The sequence below is a fragment of the Lagenorhynchus albirostris genome, chromosome 16 (assembly GCF_949774975.1).
Source record: "Lagenorhynchus albirostris chromosome 16, mLagAlb1.1, whole genome shotgun sequence".
Classification (NCBI taxonomy): Eukaryota; Metazoa; Chordata; class Mammalia; order Artiodactyla; family Delphinidae; genus Lagenorhynchus; species Lagenorhynchus albirostris.
The window spans coordinates 24,953,883-24,976,323 of NC_083110.1; the positions used below are offsets into that span (position 1 = coordinate 24,953,883).

The 22,441-nt window shown below is 40.6% G+C and overlaps 1 protein-coding gene across 2 annotated transcripts; it reads right to left on the bottom strand.

Moving 5' to 3' along the window:
• Positions 1-1,140: 1,140 nt before the first annotated feature.
• Positions 1,141-21,532, bottom strand: PLA2G12B (phospholipase A2 group XIIB). 2 transcript variants are annotated; one of them, XM_060126649.1, is made up of 4 exons: positions 21,322-21,532; positions 10,455-10,543; positions 6,776-6,941; positions 1,141-1,259 (listed from the first exon to the last, which is right to left on the bottom strand). In XM_060126649.1, the coding sequence occupies exons 1-4, from the start codon at positions 21,530-21,532 to the stop codon at positions 1,141-1,143; spliced, it is 585 nt and encodes a 194-aa protein (XP_059982632.1). The 2 variants fall into 2 exon arrangements, with proteins under 2 accessions (XP_059982632.1, XP_059982631.1); XM_060126648.1 differs by having other exon boundaries at positions 1,141-1,262.
• Between the last annotated feature and the right edge of the window lie 909 nt (positions 21,533-22,441).

The window sequence follows — 22,441 nt, forward strand, 5'->3', positions numbered from 1 at the left end:
TTTCCGTGAAGGGCCAAAGGGTAACTAGTTTAGGCTTCCTGGGCCATACAGGCCCTGTCACAACTACTCAACTCTGTTGTCCTAGCACAGGAACAGCCGTAAACAAATGTGAGCCTGGCTGCGTTCCAGTAAAACTTTACCAAAACAGGGGTTGGGCCTGATCTGGCCCATGGGCCTTCATTTGTCAGTCCCTGACTTTAGTGGCCCTCAGGCCTCACAGTGCATCAGAATCACTGGGGGGTGTTTTTAAAATACCAATACATAGGTACCACCCCCCACCCCCCTCCCAGAGATTCTTTGTTTTTTTTAATGCTCCTCAGGTGACTCTAATCTGCAATCAGGGCTGAGAACCATAGTTTCGGGAATAGCCCTCAGTCTCTCACTCCTCTCAGTTTTCAGGGATTTTCCTAAGCTGTCTTCAGTGGCAGTTTTTACCAAGTGCTTCTCATCTTAACAGGACACTAATACTGCTTAGTAATTGGGAATTTCAACAGGAATAGTTCAATGAAGGAAAAAAATGGAACCTTAGAGGCCTAACGCCACCTGACCTCTACCTCCATTGGCTTCAATCAGGTAAGCCTCTGACCTTGCCTTGTTCTTATCTCTTCAGCACCAGTGGGAATAACTGTTATCATTGATGGAATTTACCAGGTTGGGTTCTGTTCTCTTCTAAGTGAAATGGAAGCATATTGGTGATAATGGAATTCAGTCATCTCTTTTCAAATTTTCTAAAAAGTACACTTTATTAAATGTGAGATGCTTACTGGCAACTGAAACATGGACCAGAGGAAAGTCATTGCCTCCCAAATGGTTGGACTCTGCAAAATTTCACTTATGAATATAATTATTAATTCCAGAAATTCTGGTATTTTAGTCTTTAAGAACTGAATTTCCAGGCAAATATGTCTTGGCTGGGGAGACCAGTGTTAAAGTGAAGCATAGTCTTCAAATCACTCCATGTCTTTTTTCCAATTCTCCTCAAACGATGACTCACTTTTCAGCTGTAGAATAGTGTTTCCTTTCTCCTGCTTTGCGGTATCCAAACTTTTGGAAAAAAGAATGAGACGCATCTGCCGTACTACCATCTCCCAGACAGACGGCTGTGGTGTCACTCAAAATGGGAAAGAAATCACCTCTTCCTCATAAGTCTTCTTTCTCCTCTTCTGCACAGATGCAGGCTGCCCGCTGACTGTTCATAAAGGGCCGGCAGCCCAAGGTCCATACAGTGTTGAACACAGTATCAGCCAGAGAATCACAGCCTACTTGAAAAAGATTAAGAGAAATATAAAGGTTAAGTCTAAGTAATTTTGAAGAGGCAGCGTATTTCCAAGGATAACATGATACCCAGAGGAAAGTAGAGGCAGTGATCCAAATACAGAATTAAAATGAAAAAATAGATTTAAGAGAAGCTTTTTCAGAGGAGCTTCTATCCAATCTAGTAAAGCAGAACACACTTTGGGATGCCCTCCTTTTATGGGCCTCCAGGTAGAAACCATGATTAGCAATCAGAATGCCCCACATCACTGTGCTCACTCCATGGAAAATTTACCTTTTTTTTTTCAGAATACTCCCTCAAATAACACTACTATGTTTCCTATAGCTTTCCCTATTCAAGTGTGGGGTGAATAACCAGGTTGCTAATATTTCGTGGAGGATTTTTGCATCTGTATTCATCAGGGATATTGGCCTGTAATTTTATTTTCTTGTAATATCTTTATCTGGTTTTGGAATAGGGTAGTGCTGGCCTCTTAAAATGCCTTTGGAAGTGTTCCCTCCTCGTCTGCTTTTTGAAAGAAGGATTGGTATTAATTCTTCTTTAACTGTTGAAGCCATTTAAATGGCTGACTAATTCTTTGAATGTTGAAGCCACTTTAAAAGTGAAGCCAAAAAAAAAGTGAAGCCACCTGGTCCTAAATTTTTGTTTGTTGGGAGATTTTTGATTACTGATTCAATCTCCTTACTAGTAACAGTTCTGATCAGATTTTCTATTTCCTCATGATTCATTCTTGGTAGGTTGTATGTTTCTAGGAATTTATCTATTTCTTCTAGGCTGTCTAACTTGGTGCATAATTTTTCATGGTAGTCTTCTATGGTTCTTTGTATTTCTGTGATATTAGCTTTAGTGTTTCCTCTTTCACCTCTGATTTTATTTATTTGCATCCTCTTTTTTTTTTTCTTGGCCAACCTAGCTAAAGTTTTGTCTATTTTATCTATTTTATAAAACAGCTCTCAGTTTAACTGATCTTTTCTATTGTCCTTTTAGTCTCTATTTCATTTATTTCCACTCTGATCTTTCTTATTTCCTTCCTTCTACAAACTTTAGGCTTCATTTGCTTTTCTTTTTCTAGTTCTTTGAGGTTTAAAGTTAGGTTGTTGATGTGAGATCCTTCTTTTTTTTGATGTTGACATTTATTGCTATAAACTTCCCTCTTAGGACTGCTTTTACTGCTTCTCATAAGTCTTGGTGTGTTATATTCTCTTCTGATTTCTTCTTTGGCATATTGGTTGTTCAGTAGCATGTTGTTTAATCTCCACATTGTTCTCACCACTTCTATTCAATACTCTACTAGAAGTTCTAGCCAGGGCAATTGGCAAGAGAAAGAAAAGGCATCTAAATTGAAAAGGAAGACAATATGCAGATGACATTATCTTGTGTACAGAAAAGCCTAAGGAATCTACTAAAAATTTCTTGGAGGTAATAAATGAGTTCAGTAAGGTTGCAAGATAAAAGATCAGTATACAAAAATCAATTGTAGTTGTATACATTATCAGCAAATAATCTGAAAGTACAATTAAGAAAACAATTCCCTTTATAATAGCATCAAGGGATTTCCCTGGTGGCACAGTGGTTAAGAATCCGCCTGTCAGGGCTTCCCTGGTGGCGCAGTGGTTGAGAGTCTGCCTGCCGATGCAGGGGACATGGGTTCGTGTCCCAGTCTGGGAAGATCCCACATGCCGCGGAGCGGCTGGGCCCGTGAGCCATGGCCGCTGAGCCTGCGCGTCCGGAGCCTGTGCTCCGCAACGGGAGAGGCCACAACAGTGAGAGGCCCGCATACCACCAAAAAAAAAAAAAAAAAAAAAAGAATCTGCCTGCCAGTGCAGGGGACACAGGTTCGATCCCTGGTCCAGGAAGATCCCACATGCTGTGGAACAACTAAGCCCTTGTGCCACAACTACTGAGGCTGCATGCTGCAACTATTGGAGCTCACATGCCTAGAGCCCATGCTCTGCAACAAGAGAAGCCACTGCAATGAGAAGCATGCACACCACAATGAAGAGTAGCCCCCACTTGCTGCAACTAGAGAAAGCCTGCATGCAGTAACAAAGACACAACACAGCCAAAAAAAAAAAAAAAAAAAGCATCAAAAAGGAAAAAATACTTAGGAACAAATTAAACAAAGGAGTATAAGACCTGTGCTGTGAAAACTATAAAACATTGTTGAAAGAAATTAAAGAAGACCCAAATAAGTGGAAAGACATTCATGTTCATCAATCAGAAAACATAATTTTGTTAAGGTGGCAATACTCCTCGGGACTTTCCTGGTGGTCCAGTGCAAAAGAATCATCCACCTTACAATGCAGGGGACGCGGGTTCGATCCCTGGTCAGGGAACTAAGATCCCACATGCTGCAAGGCACCTAAGCCCACACACCACAACTACTGACCTCGCACACCTCAACTAGAGAGCCTGCGTGCTGCAAACTACAGAGCCCACATGCTCTGGAACCCGTGTGCCACAACTACAGAGCCCATGCGCCCTGGAGCCTGCGTGCCACAACTAGAGATGAGAAAACCCACACGCCACAACTAGAGAGAAGCCTGTGCACCAGGACAAAGAGCCCACGCGCCACAATGAAAGATCCCGCATGCCTCAGCAAAGATCCCGTGTGCTGCAACTAAGACCCAAAGCAGCCAAATAAATAAAATGAATAATAAATAAATCTTTAAAAAAAAGATGGCAATACTCCTCAAATGGATTTACAGAGTCAACAAGAGTCCTATCAAAATGCCACCTGCCATTTCTTGAAGAAATTGACAAGCTGAACCTAAAATTCATATGGAAATGCAAAAGATCCAGAATATCTGAAGAAATCTTGAAAAAGAGCAAAGTTGGAGGACACTTCCTGATTTCAAACTTTACTACAAAATTACAATAATAGGAACAGTGTGGTACTGGCATAGATCAATGGAATAGAATTGAAAGTCTAGAAATAAACACTGCAATTATGGCAAATTGATTTTTGGCAAGGGTGCAAAGACAATTTATTGTGGAAAAGAAGAGTCTCTTTCAACAAATGGTGCAGGACAAATGTAAGAAAGAATAGTCTTTTTCAACAAATGGTGTATGTCCACATGCAAAAGAATGAAGTTGGACCCCTTTCTTACACAAAAATTAACTAAAATGTATCATAGGTCTAAATATATGAGCTACAACAAAACTCTTAGAAGAAAACTTAGGAGTAAATCTTTGTGACCTTGAGTTAGGCTAAGCCTTTTTACATATGACACCAAAAGTACAAGAAAAATTTTTTAAAAGGATAAAATGGACTTAATCAAAATGTAAAACTTTTGGGCTGCAAATTATATCATCAAGAAAGTGAAAAATCAACTCATAAAATGAGAGAAAACATTTGCAAGTCATATATCTGATAAAAGATTTGCATCCAGAATATATACAAGAAGTCTTATGACTCAATAATAAAAAGACAAATAACCCAATTTAAAAGGGGGCAAATGAATAGACATCTCTCCAAAGCAGTTATTTAATGGCCAATAAGCACATAAAAAGATGCTCAACATCATTAGCCATCAGGGAAATGCAAATCAAAACCACAATGAGATATAACTTCACACCTACTAGGGTCTGTAATAAGATAGATAATAACAAGTGTTGGCAAAGATGTGGAGAAATTGGAACCATAATACATTGCTGGTGGGAATGTGAAATGGTATAGCTGTTTTGGAAATCAGTTTGTTATAAAATTACCATATAACCCAGAAATTCCCCTCCTAGATATATATCCAAGAGAAATGAAAACATGTCACCACAAAAACTTGTACATAAATGTTCATACCAGAATTATTCATAATAGCCCCAAAGTGGAAACAACCCAAATGTCCATCAATTGATGAATGGATAGAGAAAACATATTATATCCATACAATGGAATGCTATTCAGCAATAAAAAGGAATGAAATACTGATACATGCTACAATATGGATAAACCTTGCCAAGTGAAAGAATCCAGTCACAGAAGACCACATATTTTATGATACCATTTATATGAATTGTCCAGAATAGGCAAATTTATAGAGGTAGAAAACAGACTAATGGTTGCCTAGAGCTAGCCAGGGGAACGATGTAGTGGGACTGCTAATGGCTCTAGAGTTTCTTTTTGGAGTGATGAAAATGTTCTAAAATTAATTGTGGGGCTGATTGCATAACTCTGTGAACATATTTTAAAAAGCATTTAAATGGTTGAATTTTATAGTATGTGAGTTATATCTCAATAAAACTGAACAACAACAACAAAATGAATGATCAGAGTATTTCAAGCAGAGGGAACTGAAGAGGCAGAAAGATTTGCGCCATCAACCCACATAGCTTGGAATAGCAGAAGTCAGGAAAGAAATCAGAAATAAGCAAGATGATGCTGGAGAGGTAGGCTAGGACTGAATCAGAAAGGGCTATGAATGTCATGCTAAGGACTTGGATTTAATCCTAAGGAAGAGGAACCTATTGAAAGACTTACATGGAGGGTGGAGATGATCAGATTCGTCTGGTATGAAAATATACCTGGTCTCTATGGGGTCAATAGATTGGATGGGACCCAGAGATTGGGTTAATCTGTAGTAACCAGGCAAGCGATCTATCAAAGAGATATTTAGGAGAAAGAATCAATAGGATGTTGCTTGGAGGGAGTAACTTGACCTGACCCTAGATTAGCAGCAGGCACTTTTTCCCCCTTTGTAGGTACAGATAGAATGATACTCCCTTTTACAGGGCCTAATTAATTATTCATATTTTCAAGCCCTCACACATTCACTTCAGGACGGCACTCTAGACATTGATCTATAACAAGATCCGAGATTCTTCCTGCAGCTGACTTTCTCGATGGCATGGGGCCAGCTCTTCATAAGCCTGAATTTCAAACTTCACCATCTAAAAATATACAATGCTAATACCTGGATGTAATGTTCGGGCTTCAGAAACTAAAGGATTACAACTTTTCCTAAGGTAAATTAGGAAAAAGAAATTACAGAATCAGTGCTAGAAATTAGGTAGGTAAGCAGTTTGAAAATAATTATCCTCAAAGATATAGAGACCTTTACACAAAAAAGATAGATTTTTAAATTAAAATTCTTTCCCTGACGAGAACAAAATAAGAAAAAAAAAAAAAGGCTTAAACCCAAGTATGTAGTCCTATACGGAATAATTCCTGATATGGAAAATTATTTAACACTGGAATGGATCACGAAAGCCAGTTGGGCAACTCTTGCTCTGTCCTTAGAGGATAGATTTTATTTCTCTGGGAAGGCTTTGGTATGGCCCTGTCCATCAGGAGTGGCGCCAGCAGCTCCTGGGCAGGACAGCAAGAACTTTAGTGAAGGATTGCCCAGAATCTTCCTTCCCCCTTGCTTGCATTGGTCACAGGATAAAGAAAGATCAGTGAGCTCTGATGGTCTCTTTGAGTAAAAGGGCTCTGGCTACATTTCTGTGTGAAAACAGGAATAAAACTCCCTGCTCACGGGTAGATGCACTTAAGATTCCTACCTTCTATGTTGGAGACAAAGCCCAGACTCCGCTTAAGGTCAGAGCAGATAGAGTGGAGACACCATCGGAATTTTGCATCACAGCGATACTTGTTGGCACCGCAAGTGTCATAACAGACGTCCAGCTGGTTGCAGCACTTGGTCATTGCTGGAATGCCCAAGTCCATCTGAGGAAAAGTGAAGGAAGAAAAATGAAGGAAGAAAATGCCACGTTTAGACCAAGGACCTTAGGCAACCTTGCCTACCTTGTTCTCAAATTCCTGTTACAGATTCAGATCTATTCAGAAGCACCAATGACTGGAAAGAATACATCAGGTTGACAGTCACAGGATGCTAAGTTTTGATCATGATCTAGTTATTAGTTTAATAACTTTGAATGGCCCACTTTTCTTCTTTTTCTTTTGGGGTTTAGTAATTTTCAAATTCACAGGCCACTATAGTGCTAAAAATAGAAATCAGAAAGTTAGGCAAGAGGACATAGCTTCAAGACTGGCAAATTCAACTAAAACCTATGCTATATGAGATTTTGTTTAAACAAAAGATTCCAAGTCTCAGAAGTATGAAAAATTAAGCCTCAGTTCATAAAGAGGTCACCAGCATTTATCAGGGATCCATCCCATGCAGCACTGTTTTAAGTATGTGTATATGTGTTTGTATGTGTCGAGGAGCAGACTGGGGATAGAACATAGTTCCTGACCACAAGGGGACTATGATCAAACAACAAAGTAACACACACACACACACACACACACACACACACACACACACATTTATAAAGCATCCTAAACAATTACAAATGTGTCATAAACTAAGTTCATAGACTGCCACATGTAGAGTTACCAAACAGGAATTTTTTTGAAAGGATTATTAGAGATGATGGTAGACTTAAGATACAGCAGGTAAAGAAAGGAAATAATGAGCATATCATATATGAGCAAGTCAATTAGTTTGTTTGGTCTTTCAAGGGTCTTAGCAGGGTGATGTATTATATATTTTTATTATATATATATATATATATTTATTTATATATTTTATTTTTTTAATTAAGGAGAAAGGCAAGTTGACAGATGGCCTTGACATCCAAAATAGCAAGTTAGATTTGATAAAGACTCTTGAGGAAGGAAGGGACATGATGCAATAAGTGATTAAAGAGGAGTAATCATTCTGTGGTTTATAAAACAGATGAGAACAGGGTGAGTTTAGACATGGATCTTTTTTTTTTAACATCTTTATTGAAGTATAATTGCTTTACAATGGTGTGTTAGTTTCTGCTTTATAACAAAGTGAATCAGCTATACATATACATATATCCCCGTATCTCTTCCCTCTTGTGTCTCCCTCCCTCCCTCCCCATCCCACCCCTCTAGGTGGTCACAAAGCACAGAGCTGATCTCCCTGTGCTATGCGGCTGCTTCCCACTAGCTATCGGTTTTACATTTGGTAGTGTATATATGTCCATGCCACTCTCCCACTTTGTCCCAGCTTACCCTTCCCTCTCCCCGTGTCCTCAAGTCCATTCTCTAGTAGGTCTGCATCTTTACTCCCATCCTGCCCCTAGGTTCTTTTTTTTTTTTAGATTCCTTATATATGTGTTAGCATACAGTATTGTTTTTCTCTTTCTAACTTACTTCACTCTGTATGACAGACTCTAGGTCCATCCACCTCACTACAGATAACTCAGTTTCATTTCTTTTTATGGCTGAGTAATATTCTATTGTATATATGTGCCACATCTTTATCCAGTCATCTGTCGATGGACAGTTAGGTTGCTTCCATTGACATGGATCTTTTGCAGTTCTTCTCATAATATAGACTTGGACTTGGATGGAAGCTGTGAAAATCTGGTTTCGAGGTATGGGTGGGGATTGATTAACCAGCTATCATAGATCCTTTCCTCTTGGGTCTCCTTAAGTGTTCTCTTGTTTGAACTTTTACTACAAGACCACCTAGAGCAGAATATGGACTTTGGTAGTTTAAAAGGCCCTTTTAAGCAAAAACCAAAACAAAGCATTATTACATTAAGAGATAATCTAACTCATTAGACTAGGCAAAGGCCTGGACTCAGCAATTTTGGGTAAATTCCCATCATCTGACACCTGAAGCAAGCTACTTTTCTTGCACCTCACCCCTAAACCTAAGAATACATCACAACAGAGGTAACAGAATTAGATGAGTATAGTGGCTATCATTCAATTCAACTCAATTGGAAATTCTTGAACTAGTTCTAAATAATATTTGTACCAGTAAACAAAATGACATTACTCCCAAAATAGAGTGCATACCACCTTCTTAGCTACTAAATTGATATCAAGTAAAAGATATTAGCCAAAAATACATTGTTTCTCTAATGTATATTTGGAAGGATTATCTTCTGTGTCCATTCACGTATTGATGATTGTGGACCAGGTTAGGCGTACAGCTGTGAAGGTTGTGCAGTGAACAAGAGTGTCGTATCTAAGGGGGCACCTTCCCACAAGACATCATAGATTTATATATTTATTAAGAAAAATATCCAGCCAGTGGCAGGCATTTCCTTTTCTTACAAAATCAGTATATTAAGCTTAGTTGGTTTTTTTTGGTTTTGGGGTTTTTTTTGCGGTACGCGGGCCTCTCACTGTTGTGGCCTCTCCCGTTGCGGAGCACAGGCTCCAGACGCGCAGGCTCAGCGGCCATGGCTCACGGGCCCAGCCGCTCCGCGGCATGTGGGATCTTCCCGGACCGGGGCACGAACCTGTGCCCCCTGCATCGGCAGGCGGACTCTCAACCACTGCGTCACCAGGGAAGCCCTAAGCTTAGTTTCTGACAAATGGAAGAAAACCATCTTGAGGAAAGGGAACTTTTTTTCAATTTGCACAAAAATGCCACATGGGTGAGCAGCATTTTAGTTAGAAGAATAAACATTATGCTGCTTAGAAAATTACTACAAAAATCTTTTGAACCAGCAGAAAAGTGAAGTTTAGCCTGATTAAGACACCAACTAAAGGCATAGCTAAACTATGATTTTAGATATGAAATCCTTCTACCTACATTTTACATGAAACCTCTTTTCTAAAGTGAAAAAGGTAAAAGGGCTTCCAAGGGGTCTTAAAAGAAATTAATTATTCCTTGTTTTTAGAGGAAGTCGACAGTTTGAGAAACAGTCAGAGGCAAAATGATAAATGTTTAGCCAGTGGCTGGTTGTGTGTATGGGCATGTGGGTGGATGGAGGTGTGTTTGCAGGTTCCCATAATGTTAATACTCCAAACATAGTTGATTTGATGGTACCGTCACCAAGTTAGCCGCTTGCAAAAGTGCTGAGGATACAGCAATCAGCCCTCACTGGTACTGGTCAGTACCAGTTTGCTCCAGTACATCACTGGAAAGTCTCACCAATTTAAATAAGTCAAACTTGTCAGATGTATTTCAAATTAAGTTATGTTTGGTTCACTAAGGCTCAGCTGATATTTGCATTGGTGCTTTCAGAGTTCACTACACAACGGCTTTTCTGGGGGATAGCTGCCTCTAAGAAAAGGAAATCAGAAACTTTCTTTGAAAATGATCTCCCTTTCTCTGTATCCAATTTAAAATACTAATCATATTTCTCAATCATATTCCTTAAGTGTTGAGTTCCATCAGTGGTAACTCTTGGATTGGTTTTAGTTAAAACCAATCAACTAAGAAAACAATGGTGGTGTACATACACTTTCTGGTACCTTGAGACCCAGGAAATAGGAACTGCAGCCGTTGGGCTCCTGAGCCTTGTATCCAGGTCTGGGCATTGGTGCCTTTCCTAGCAGGGGAAAGAGAGGAAAGAAGCGGGAAGAACTGTTTAGAAATTAAGCATTTGGGAACATTCACCAAATAAAAATGATCTAAAAAGCATGTTCAGTTTTTCCTTTAAAAGTCACTGCTATATTCTTCAACTACAACAAAGTTAAATTGTTAAAGCAATAATAGAAATATTAAAAAGTACCAAATATTTGGAAATTAAAAGCCACCCTTCTAATAATAACATAGGTCAAAAAGAAATTTTAAGGGAATTAGGAAATAAACTGAATGAAAAGAAATACAAAGTATCAAAAATTATGTGATGCAGTTAAAGTAGTGATTAAAAGGAATTTTATAGCTTTAATCATCTATAGAAGGGGAATGATTGTAAATGGGGAGAAGGATTTTGGTTTTTGGCCCTGATGGAAATGTTTTAAAATTGGGTTGTGATGACATTGAGCAATTGTATTAATGTACTAAAATTTTTTAATTTTACCATAAAACAGATACATTTTATGATATGTAAATAAAACTAATAAATATTTGTTGACTACTAAAAAAAAAAGTCACTGCTCCTGGGACTTCCCTGGTGGCACAGTGAAGAATCCGCCAGCCAATGCAGGGGACACAGGTTCAATCTCTGGTCCGGGAAGATCCCACGTGCTGCAGAGCAGCTAAGCCCGTGTGCCACAACTACTGAGCCTGGGCTCTAGAACCCGCAAATCACAACTACCGAGCCTGCGTGCCACAGCTACTGAAGCCCACACGCCTAGAGCCTGTGCTCCGCAACAAGAGAAGCCACCGCAGTGAGAAGCACGCGCACCGCAACGAAGAGTAGCCCCCGCTCGCCGCAACTAGAGAAAGCCCGTGGGCAGCAGCAAAGACCCAATGCAGCAGAAAATAAAATAAAGAAAATTTTTTTTAAAATTAAAAGAAAAAGTCACTGCTCCTCACCAGACTTAAATTAGGTGGTGATGATGATTATGATGATATCATAAAAGAGTAATAACCTTCAAACCAGGTTAGCGTTTTTCTCCGAATATTGAAGAATTTTATGAGCACTTATTTACTAACAATTCTAATATTTCTTACATGCACAACCTTGAAGATAAGGTCTGTGGCAAAACCAAACTAAAACTCAAGGTTTCTCATTCTTCTATCCACTGTAAGACCACATACTATGCACAAAGACCTGATCATACACTTAAGGGATCAGAATTAAAACAGTACCACAAACTTTTTTAGAATAACGTGAAGGAAATTTTGCAAGATTCCATAAATGCAGACAAAACATTGTTGACCAAAGGGCAAAGAAAACACCCCACTGAAACATTTTAGGCATTTGTGTCACAGAACTAAGGCGAAACTATCCGAAAAGCTTTGGATTTCTTAGTTTCTCCTACTTGGCTTTTGGGTAATTTTATAATCTTGCAAATGCATACAGAGAAGCTTTGTCAGTGTGTCAAGGGTAGTCATTATAGATAAAGATAACTTTGACCTGAGATGACCTCAGGACAGTCATCTGCAGTTAGTATTTTTATCCCATTATCCAGATAAGGAATATGGGGCTAAGAGGTTTAGTGACTTGCCTGAGTCATATAGAAAGTGGGGGGAATTGGGATATAAATCCAGATATATCCTGTTTGTCTCCAAAGCCCATGTTCTTTCCCCAGTTCCTTTGCCTCGTGTAGGATATGCAAGACATAACAGAAGACGGAGGAAATAAGCTAAGAATTAATCCTCCAAGTGAGACACATGGCATTTTCTCTTTCTTTTCTTTAATCTTCTCCTGCCAGGTATTTTATTTTCAATTATTTTGTATTATGAAATATTTCAAAACTGAAGTCAGAGAAACAAATACCCATGTACCCACTACACAAACACAATGAATGTTAACTTGCCAAACATGCTGTATTTCTTCTGTTTAATTAAATGGTGTAAGTACAGTCGAAGCCCCTTTGCACCCCATCTTTCTGTTTTAATTTTTAGGTAGGAAGTCTATGCTTTAGAGCCCTCCCTCCTTATTATTCTTAAAAACTGCCTTCATTACTCTTGGACATTTACTCTTGCATATGAATTTGAGAGTCAAATTAGTCTACATGAGACATGTAGATTATGTCTACAAGAGATGAAATGAGGATTTGTATTTAAAATACATTGAATTTATAGATTAATTTGGAGACAACTGACTTTCTTATAATATTCTGGATTCCCAAACATGGGCCTAATATAGCTTTCCATTTACTTAGGTCTTCCTTTATGTCTTTCAACAGTGTTATAATTTTCTCCATATATTTATTATACCTCCTACATACTGTATTATTCAGATGCTTAAACAAGATAGGATATCTCATCAAGATCCAGAATTAAGGCTCAGAAGGCTGGAATGATAAATCTGACCTTTTCTGGAACCCAGGCTGCTTCTAGCCTTCAGCTCTACCAGCCCTGGAATTTAGCCCTGACTCTCATGGTCCAAGATGGAGCTTCAGCCAACACATCCATATTACAAGCAGCAGGATGGAAGAAGGAGGTGGAAAGGTCAGAGCTCCTCTCTTTAATAAACACACTCCAGAATGTTACACACATCACTTCATCTTACTTCCCTTTGGCCAGACCTTAATCAAATGGCAACACCTGGTTGCAAAGGTGGGCTAGGAAGTGAAGTTTTTCTTCAATGGAGGCAGCCATGAGCCCTGCTGGAAGTTGGGAGGAGGGCTTATGAATGTAGAAAAGGGGGACAATAAGCAGTCTCTGCCACAGTCTGTTTGGGTATTTGTTGCTGTGGTACAACATGTGTATATGATGGTGTTTCAAGGTGGCCCTCAGTGATCCCTATTTCCTGGTATTCATAACCTTGTGTATTGTCCTAGGGTTGGTCTGTGTGATCAACAGAATATGGCAGAAGTGGAGCCATGTTGCTTCCAAGATTACATTATAAAAGACTACAACTTCTAGGAAGGGTAAGCTGGGACGAAGCGAGAGCAGCATTGACATATATACACTACCAAATGTAAAATAGGTAGCTAGTGGGAAGCAGCCGCATAGCACAGGGAGATCAGCTAGGTGCTTTGTGACCACCTAGAGGGGTGGGATAGGGAGGGTGGGAGGGAGACACAAGAGGGAGGGGATATGGGGATATATGTATACATATAGCTGATTCACTTTGTTATATAGCAGAAACTAACACAACATTGTAACACAATTATACTCCAATAAAGATGTCAAAAAAAAAAAGGCTACAACTTCTGTCATGGAAAGGTCCATTGGTAAAAAACTAAAGCTTCCTGCTAACAGCCACATGAGTTTGGAAGGAGATCTCCAGCTTCAGTCATATCTTCAGAGACTAATATCAACAGGCAGTGTGACTACAACTTTATGAGAAACTCAGAGCCAGAAACACCCAGCAGAGCCCCTAGATTCCTGACCCTCAGAAACTGTGTGATACAATAAATGTTTGTTATTTTCTGCTGCTAAGTTTGGGGGTCACCTGCTACTCAACAATACTTAACTATTGCAGTTGCCATTATGATTTGCATCTCTTTTTCATTACATTTTTTCCTACGACAGCTCTATTGAGATGTAATTAATGTATTATACGTTCACCCGTTTAATGTGTGTAATTCAATGGGTTTTAGCTTTTCACAGAGTTGTGAGACCATCACCACAATCTAATTTTAGAACATTTTTATCATCCCCGTACCCATCTTTAGCAGTCACGCTCGATCTTTCACAGTTCATCCATATTATTTTTATGGCTGAATAATATTCCATTCTCTGGATGTACCACAGTTTGTTTATTCATCCACCATTGATGGACGTGGTGGTCATTTCCATCTTTTGGCTATTGTGAAGAGTGCTGCTATGAATAATTGTGTACAAGTATTTGTTTGAATATCTGTTTTCAGTTCTTTTGGGTGCACATACCCAAGGAGTGGAATTGCTGGGTCACATAGTAATTCTGTTTAACTTTTTGAGGAACTATCAGCAGGCTTTCTTCAGCAGCTGTACCATTTTGCATTCCCACCAGAAATGCACAAAAATTCCAGTTTCCTCAATCCCCACAGTTTCACTACAATGTATCTATAGGTGGACTGTGTATCCTTACCCCACTTGGAATAATCTGAAGACTCGGGTGTCTTTCACCTCTGGAGAATTCACAGCCCTTGTCTGAATTTTTTATTTTCTTCATTATAGTTTCTCCTTCTGGGCCTCTTATACTGAATGGTGATTCTTTTTAATCCTGTCCTTCATATATCTTAATCTCTCTTTCATATTTTCTATCTTTTTCTCTCTGTACTGAATTTTTACTAGCTTCATCAAATTTATTTTCCATTTTACTAATTATCTCTAGGTTGACTAACTGCTAGGTTATCTGCTATGTAACCCATCCACTGAGTTTTTTTCTTCTGATGACTATAATTTTCATTTCTTGGAGTTCTATGTAAATGTTCTTTAAATCTGTGTATTCATTTTCATTGAGTTCTGTTTTTTAATTATGTTTTCTATTGTTTCTTTTATTTCTTTAATAATTTCAAATGTTGTTTTTTTTTATTATCTCCCTTCCTTGGGATGCCGTTTCATTTTTCGACATCTACTGACTCTCCCGCATGGCGGATTATCTTTTCGAATGGTATATAATTGTTTTCTGGAGGGCTTGTTTTTCTAAATGAATTCCTGTGCCCTGTGTCACATACTACAGAGTAGTCCCTAACTGCTTTTGCTGTGGCTCTAGGAGTCCCAAGATAAGTGAGACACATGTCTTTATGTTAATTTCTCAGCTTGGGATACTCACACCAGGCCAGCTGTATAGATTCAGATTCCTCACCTATGCATATTGTATGCTTCAAGTAGTGATTTTTTTTGTTTTGGCTGCATTGAGTCTTCATTGCTGTGTGTAGGCCTTTTCTAGTTGCAGCAAGCAGGGGCTACTCTTCCTTGCAGTACGCAGGCTTCTCATTGCGGTGGCTTCTCTGGTTGCGGACCACAGGCTCTAGGTGCGTGGGCTTCAGTAGTTGTGGCTCACGGGCTCTAGAGCGCAGGCTCAGTAGTCGTGGTGCACAGGCTTAGTTGCTCCACAGCATGTGGGATCTTCGTGGACCAGGGCTCGAACCCATGTCCCCTGCATTGGCAGGTGGATTCTTAACCACTGAGCCACTAGGGAAGCCCAGGTAGTGATTTTTCTTAGTGGATGTTCTTTATTCCTCCTCCAAGCTCCAGCCCCAGGTGGACAGAAAGCATTCTTGCTACTTCTTGGAATGTTGGATAATCCAGTAATCTAATCCCTTTTAAACAGACTAGACAGTTTCTCAGGCTCTAAGCTTTATGCAGACTGTTCAGTTCCAACTTCCCAATTCTTAGAGGTGAAATTTACTTTTCCTCTCTCTGTATGAGCAATAAAGCCCATTCCTCAGCCCCTGGAGTCTATATATGTGCCAGACTGACACCCCCAAGGGCCATGGCAGCATCAGCTCCTGCTACCACTTTGGCTTTTTGTTTCCCCTTCATTTATAGAACTTGAAGTTTTCCCTTTATTTCATTCTAGGTTGAGTGTGTGTTTTTTGTTTTAATATTTTATTTCCACCCTGTCTTTCTTGTTATTTGTAATGGAGAGGTCCTGTACTTGTTGACACAGAGTCCACCAACCTACCAGTAATCCCTGCATTACTTTTCAAAGGTCTTGAGAAATATAACTTAGCATTGATACTCTACTAACCTGCCGTGTGTGTGTGTGTGTGTGTGTGTGTGTGTGTGTGTGTAGCACTGGGAATAGGGGAATGGGTAAAGTGTATTAAATAATATTAGTAATCAAATTACACATATGAAAATAATCACACTATGTCATACAATTAAAGCGTATTGTCTCTTGGAGGTGAGACTATGGTGATTTTATTTTTTCTTCAGATTGTTCTTTTACAAATGTTCTACCTATACTAGCTTTATAGAAATCAGGGAAAAAATTTCAATGAAGAAACAAATGTCTAAATTTGATGGTGAAATTTAGCTCTTTAATAATTTCGCTGATAAAGGGCTTTTGCAGCAGACTCAGTCCAGTTTCCTGAGTTACCCTCTGCCATTTTTGCAGTAGGTAACTCACAGAAGATAAAACTCTGATATTCCAGTTTGAAAGTTAATGGGACACCAACTATAGATACGTCCCACCTGGCCTGATATTGATGACAGGTTTTTTTTTTTAATATTTTACGAAAGCTGTAGAAATTCTGTTTGAAGCTTGAATTAAAAGTTCTAAGAAAAAAAGTGATGGTTTGAGTCCAGACAGAAATAAGGTACTATATCCTCATATTACAGTCGGAGCAGATTTGAGTTGTGTTGAGTCTTTTCAGTTTGATGTTTTGAGTCTAAGCATCAATAATGTACAATGTCCACAAACTAATTTTATTTTTTGGTTTTGGCTATTTATAGGAGTGGGAGGCTGACCATCTGATCTCCTGGATGAGGGCTTGGCAAACACTGGCCCAAGTCCAGCCCATTGCCTGTTCTTGTATAACCTGCCAGATAAAAATGATTTTTATATTTTTAAATGATTGGGGGAAAAGTCAAAACAAGATAATATTGTGTGACATATGAAAATTATTTGAAATTAAAACTTTAGTGCTCACCAGAAAGTTCTTTTTCAGAACACAGCAACACTCATTCCTTACGTATTAGCTACAGCTGCTTTCACGGAAAAAAGAGCCGAATGTTGTTAATAACCTTCATGTGAGGATGGTCTTTTAAGCAAGACAAAAAATGCAGAAGCTATAAAGAAAAGGACTGATAGACTGGTTCTTAGGAAAATTTAAAGCTTCTGCATAAAGTGAAACGCCACAAAACACTTAAAAGACAAATGAGGGAGTTAGGCATGAAACCCGAAAGTTCTACCCGCAGGAAGGTCCGCTACCTCCTGGGCCCCACCGTTTTTCTCTCTGTTTTGTCACTGAAAACAACAGTAAAACTGTCTGGCAGTTTTATCACCCAGGCCAACGGTTAAACCTCTTAGGAGGGTGTGGCCCTTCTCCCCACCCAGCTGGTTCCCGCAGAAGTGGCTCTGTGTGCTCCACTAGAGGTCTGCCTAGGAGTCCAAGGGCCATATTTGAAGGGCACATCCTGCTTCCTGCCAGAAACCCTCAAATACAGCATGAGGAACACAACAAGGGAACAAAACAGAACTGTGACAATTTAACTGAAGCAATAAACTCTATTTCAGTCACTAAAACAGATTAAGTTACTGCATGAGGTAAGGCGAGCGACTTGTCCTGGTTTGCCTGGGACCATCCTTGTTTTAGTACTTAAAGTCCCACGTTCCAGGAATGCGCACCCCTTCCCTCCATCACCGGCAAACCTGGACATTTCCTCACCCTTCTCGAGAACAACCATTACCCTCTAAGTCAGTAGCTGTTTTCTTTTTTTGGGCCCCAGGTCCTCTAAGAATCTGATGAAGGCTGTGAATTGTTTGTCTAGAAAAATGTATAAATTCACAGGTTCATAAAATTTTGCTCTAAGATTTCAAACAGATAAAAATTCTCCTGAAAATAAGAATGCTGATATTTAAGGATACCTTCCTTTCTAGAACTAAACCCAAGAAGAAAATCATCATGAGGTCCTTTTATCAAAGTGTGACGGTGTGGTTGATAGCTTAAATCATGATTTACAAGACACAGAAACTCTGCGTCACAGACCTTCATAAAGGCACAGAACACCTAAATCATCATTTGATGATTTCTTCCAGAAGCTGAGAGGATGTTGTCCAGCCACTGGGATTTCATGTTTTTTTAATTTTATTTTGAAAGGGAATCTGAAGAATCCGAATGCATAGTTAACCTGTTCACCAGATTTTCTCATAACATTTATAAAATTTGTTTGGTATCTGCCATGTTCCATACGGCACTAATTCTTTATATATATTATCTTTAATTCTTACAACAACCTTGTAAGGTAGGTATTATTAACATTAGTTATAAACACGAGGAAACAAAGGTTGAGAGACGTAACTTGCCCAAGGTCATCAGCAATGAGATTCCCCAACCCCCACCCCCACCCCCAGTACAAACCCCTGATTTTTCCATTACTAGTATTTCTCAAAATCTGGTTCGAGGACCACGTGTGCAGTTCCTAGCACAGGCCTACTGAATCAGAATCCCTGAGGTGGGAGAGGGAATCGTGTTCACATTAGTGCAGACCCCTTAACCCAGCTGTACCATGTATGCTATTGATCCATGCTGGATCTCGTTATATTTACAGCCCGATCATTTGGCAAGTTCAGATGTTGTGTGTTGACCTGAAAATGAATTGTAGATACAAGAAGTGTGGAAAGCAATATTGATACGCTAGCGTAGGCTAGCAGGATACAAATATACCTTTGTCTGTTTGAACAATCTATGGGCTGAATGACCCCTTAAATAGTGCTCTCTACCTTGGTCACACTTTGCAATCACCTGGGAAACGTTAAAAAGAACGATGTCTAGGTCCAACCCATGGGGATTCCCATTTAATTGATTTGGGCAGCAGGCATTTTTTAAAGCCTCCCCCAGGTGATTCTAAGTGCAGAGCAAGGTAGGAACCACTGTTTTAAGCAGTGGTAAGTACCTACCAAATGGCAATTTTTTTTTTCTTGTAGACTAACTGTTCCTAAATTGTTCCTTCTGACAAAAAAAAAAAAATTGCAGTTTTTAAAGCAGTTTTTTCCTCAAAGCGTGGTCCCGGGACCACCAGCAGCAGGATCACCTGTGAACTATTAAGAATGCAAATTTTCTGGTCCCACCCCAGACCTACCCAATCAGTATAAGAGGGGTGAGGGCCAGCAGTCAGTTTAAACAAGCCCTTCAGGGGATTTGCAGCACAGCAAGTTTCTTTTGAAGAAAGAGAAGCCTTGTGCACAAGAAGTGTATCACAAAGGAAACAGAGACTCAGTTGGTTATTAGACGTTATCTGTTCAAAAGCCTGCTTGATCCACAATCAACTTGAGAAGAAGTTCTGTACTGCTTGGGCACAGCCTCCAGGTTCTTGGCTCTGCTGCGTTCCAGAGGTAACAAGGCTTAACCCCCTATTTCCTACGTGTTTTTCAGACCCCTGGTCGGACAGGTCCTGTTTTGTAGAGTGAGTGGAGTTATTTGTGTTCCTGCAATCTCTCTGTCGACTATTCTCATCCCCCACCCGTGGCTGCTGCATCGACTGACCCAGGTGCAGGCTTGCAACCAAAATTTGCTCAAATCTTTTAATGCTGTTTTGCTAGAGAAAAAGAGGGTTTGGTTCTCGTTTCCCTTAAAAAAAAAAAAAAATCCTGCCGTTATCTATTTGCTAAGCCACAGACCTAAGTCTTGTGTTGCCTCCAGGAAGGAAAATAGCACCAGTGTTGATCAAATATCTGAAGTGAGTTAACCCTTTCCTGCCCCATCCATGCAAACTAGGTGAGAACAGTCCCTGTGACAAGGCATCTCTGCATTAGTCTAACACACCTTAGACAAAGACATTGCTAGCGGTACAGGTGGGTCCTAGCACAGATTTACCCTATGGAATCGTCACAGAGACGCTGTAGCTTCCTTTTTTCAACATTCCCCTCTGAGATGAAAGCTTCTGTGCTGTAAAACTTGGTTCTGGAGGATTAACCATGGTCTCTTAGTCACTCCCCGTTTATAAGGAAGGGATTTCCCCTGCTCAAAGGTTAAAAAAGGGACTGTGAGACTGATTGGGTGAGTCCGGCAAGTGTGTAGCTCTTTTGAGTCTCTCTCCAAGCTGAGTTTTATCTGTTGAGTGTCTGGAGAAAATATTTCTCAAGCGTTTTCCTGCTAGGCTAAACTCACCATTTTCATCTCTTAATCCCACGATGAAACATCTGATAACCTAAACAGTGATGCAAATGCTGTATGAGGTTGTGTATGCTTTCAGAAATACCTTCGTTTGCGTTTGAAGTTACCCTTTGCCTCCCAGCTGCAAGGTCCAGGGCTCCACGTTCTGCTCCCGTTACACTGAATTCCAGTGCAAGGTGAAGGAAGAACGGGCCACAGGGTCTGCTCTTTTGCAGCCAGACCTGCACGCAGGCTCCCATGTACCCTCTTTACAACTCAGGTGAGGTAGTGCTCCTACCCATTCAGTTCCACATCCCCAGGCCTGCTTGGGGCCTGCTCCCTGGTGGACAGAGGCAGCTGGCAGACACCCATCCTACCCACCAAAGGACTGTCACTGCTGACTGAGGCAGGGACAGCTCTCTTGGGGGTGGGGGTGGTTAGGCAAATTGATCAGAGATTGACAGATCTGGAAGGAAGGTGTGAACTGCATTCAGGGGGAGAGGCGAATCCATTTCCAAGCTAGGAGCAGAGTAACTGAGGAAGCGCAGAGTTTTCTGGCAGAATTTTCCCTGAATGTTCAGCTGAGTTTCCATCCCTAGGAACACCTCCCAAAGACATCTCTTATTCTTTCTCCCCACCCTTGCCACCTTTTCCTAAGTACCTACCTGCCTCACAATAAACCCATTAAATTGTCCCCAGGGAAACAATTCTCGCAAAACTCCTTGGAATAGGTTTGCCAGAAAAAACACAGGAAGCTCAGTGAAATTTGTATTTCAGATAAACAACCAGTAATTTGTCACTATAATTGTGTCCCAAATATCTCACATATCTTAACAAAGTCTTGGTTGTTTATTTGAAATTCAAATTTCATTGGGTGTCCTATATTTTTAGTTGCCGAATCTGGCACCCCTCTAAGAGGTGGATCACAGGAAAAAGTGCATGACAGATTGTGGCCCTGCTCAAGCTCTTCACAGGTCCACCAGTGACAGTCTCACCGGAAGAGAGACCGTGCACTCACCATATCGGCATCTGTACTGACAGACTCCATTTTTCCCTCCCAGCAGTTCCAGAAAGGAATCGAAGTAGCTGTTGACAGATTCAAAGCTGCCCCGGATGTGCCGAAGGCCCCAGTCTGAATAGGACTCCTCTGCGTCAGGGCTGGTGTCACTCTGAGCCAGGCCACCCCCCAGGCTGAGCCACAAAATCAAGAAGCTAGTGGCCAGCGTCATCCTGTAGCCAGGTAGGTACTGAGGTCCCTCCTCAAACCCCAGCCAGTGTCCCAGGAAGTCTGGGTACACGGCCCACCGGCCAGATGCCAAGCAAGACTGGGAAAGGAATTATCTGGAGCACTCAGTCTGTGTGTTCCCCAGAGGTGGACTTTAAACACAGCTATGGAGGTTGGGATGAGATCAGGGCAATTAGAAAGGGCAAAGGTTAGGCAGTAGGAGGGCCTATCTGAGGGATGGCCAGTGAGGGAGAGAACAGTTCAGAGCGGATTCCCCAGCCCTGAGCAGGGGGATGTTAGCCAACTTTTCAGAGGCATGAGTTGTGGAGCAATTGGAATTCTACCCCCAACCAGCTGGTTAACCTATGGATTAGTTACGAGTTTGGTCCCCTAGGACAGGCCTCTTGACACAAAGGACGTAGCCGCACCCCTAAGCCAGTCACCTACGTATGGTAACTAGGGAGATGTAGGGAGATGCAGGAAGATGTGTAAAGGACTCAGGAAGCCCCCTGTGATGGCGGGTCAACAGTGTCACCTGTACCAATGGTCCGGGTATTGTCAGAGTTTGCTCTAAGTGTGCGTGATGGGAGGGTTCAGATTCGGGACCCCAGCTTCTGCGTCGGTCAGTGCTTGGCTCTCAGACTCAGTCCTCTAATCTGGCAGAGCTCCTCATCAAAGCCATCCTAGTGCTGGGGCATTTTTGCCTCTGTATTTACAGCAGTATTTTTATTTACACTCAGCAGCATCTGGTATCTACAGATTGCCCTGAGATAGAGCTGGGGGAACTCAGCGCTCTTAGTATTGTTCTTCCATTGAGTTGCTTAAAAGTCAGAGAGTTTATCAGAAACACTATTTGAAATTTTAGACTTTAAAAGTGTTGACCGGGTGCTTCCCTGGTGGCGCAGTGGTTGGG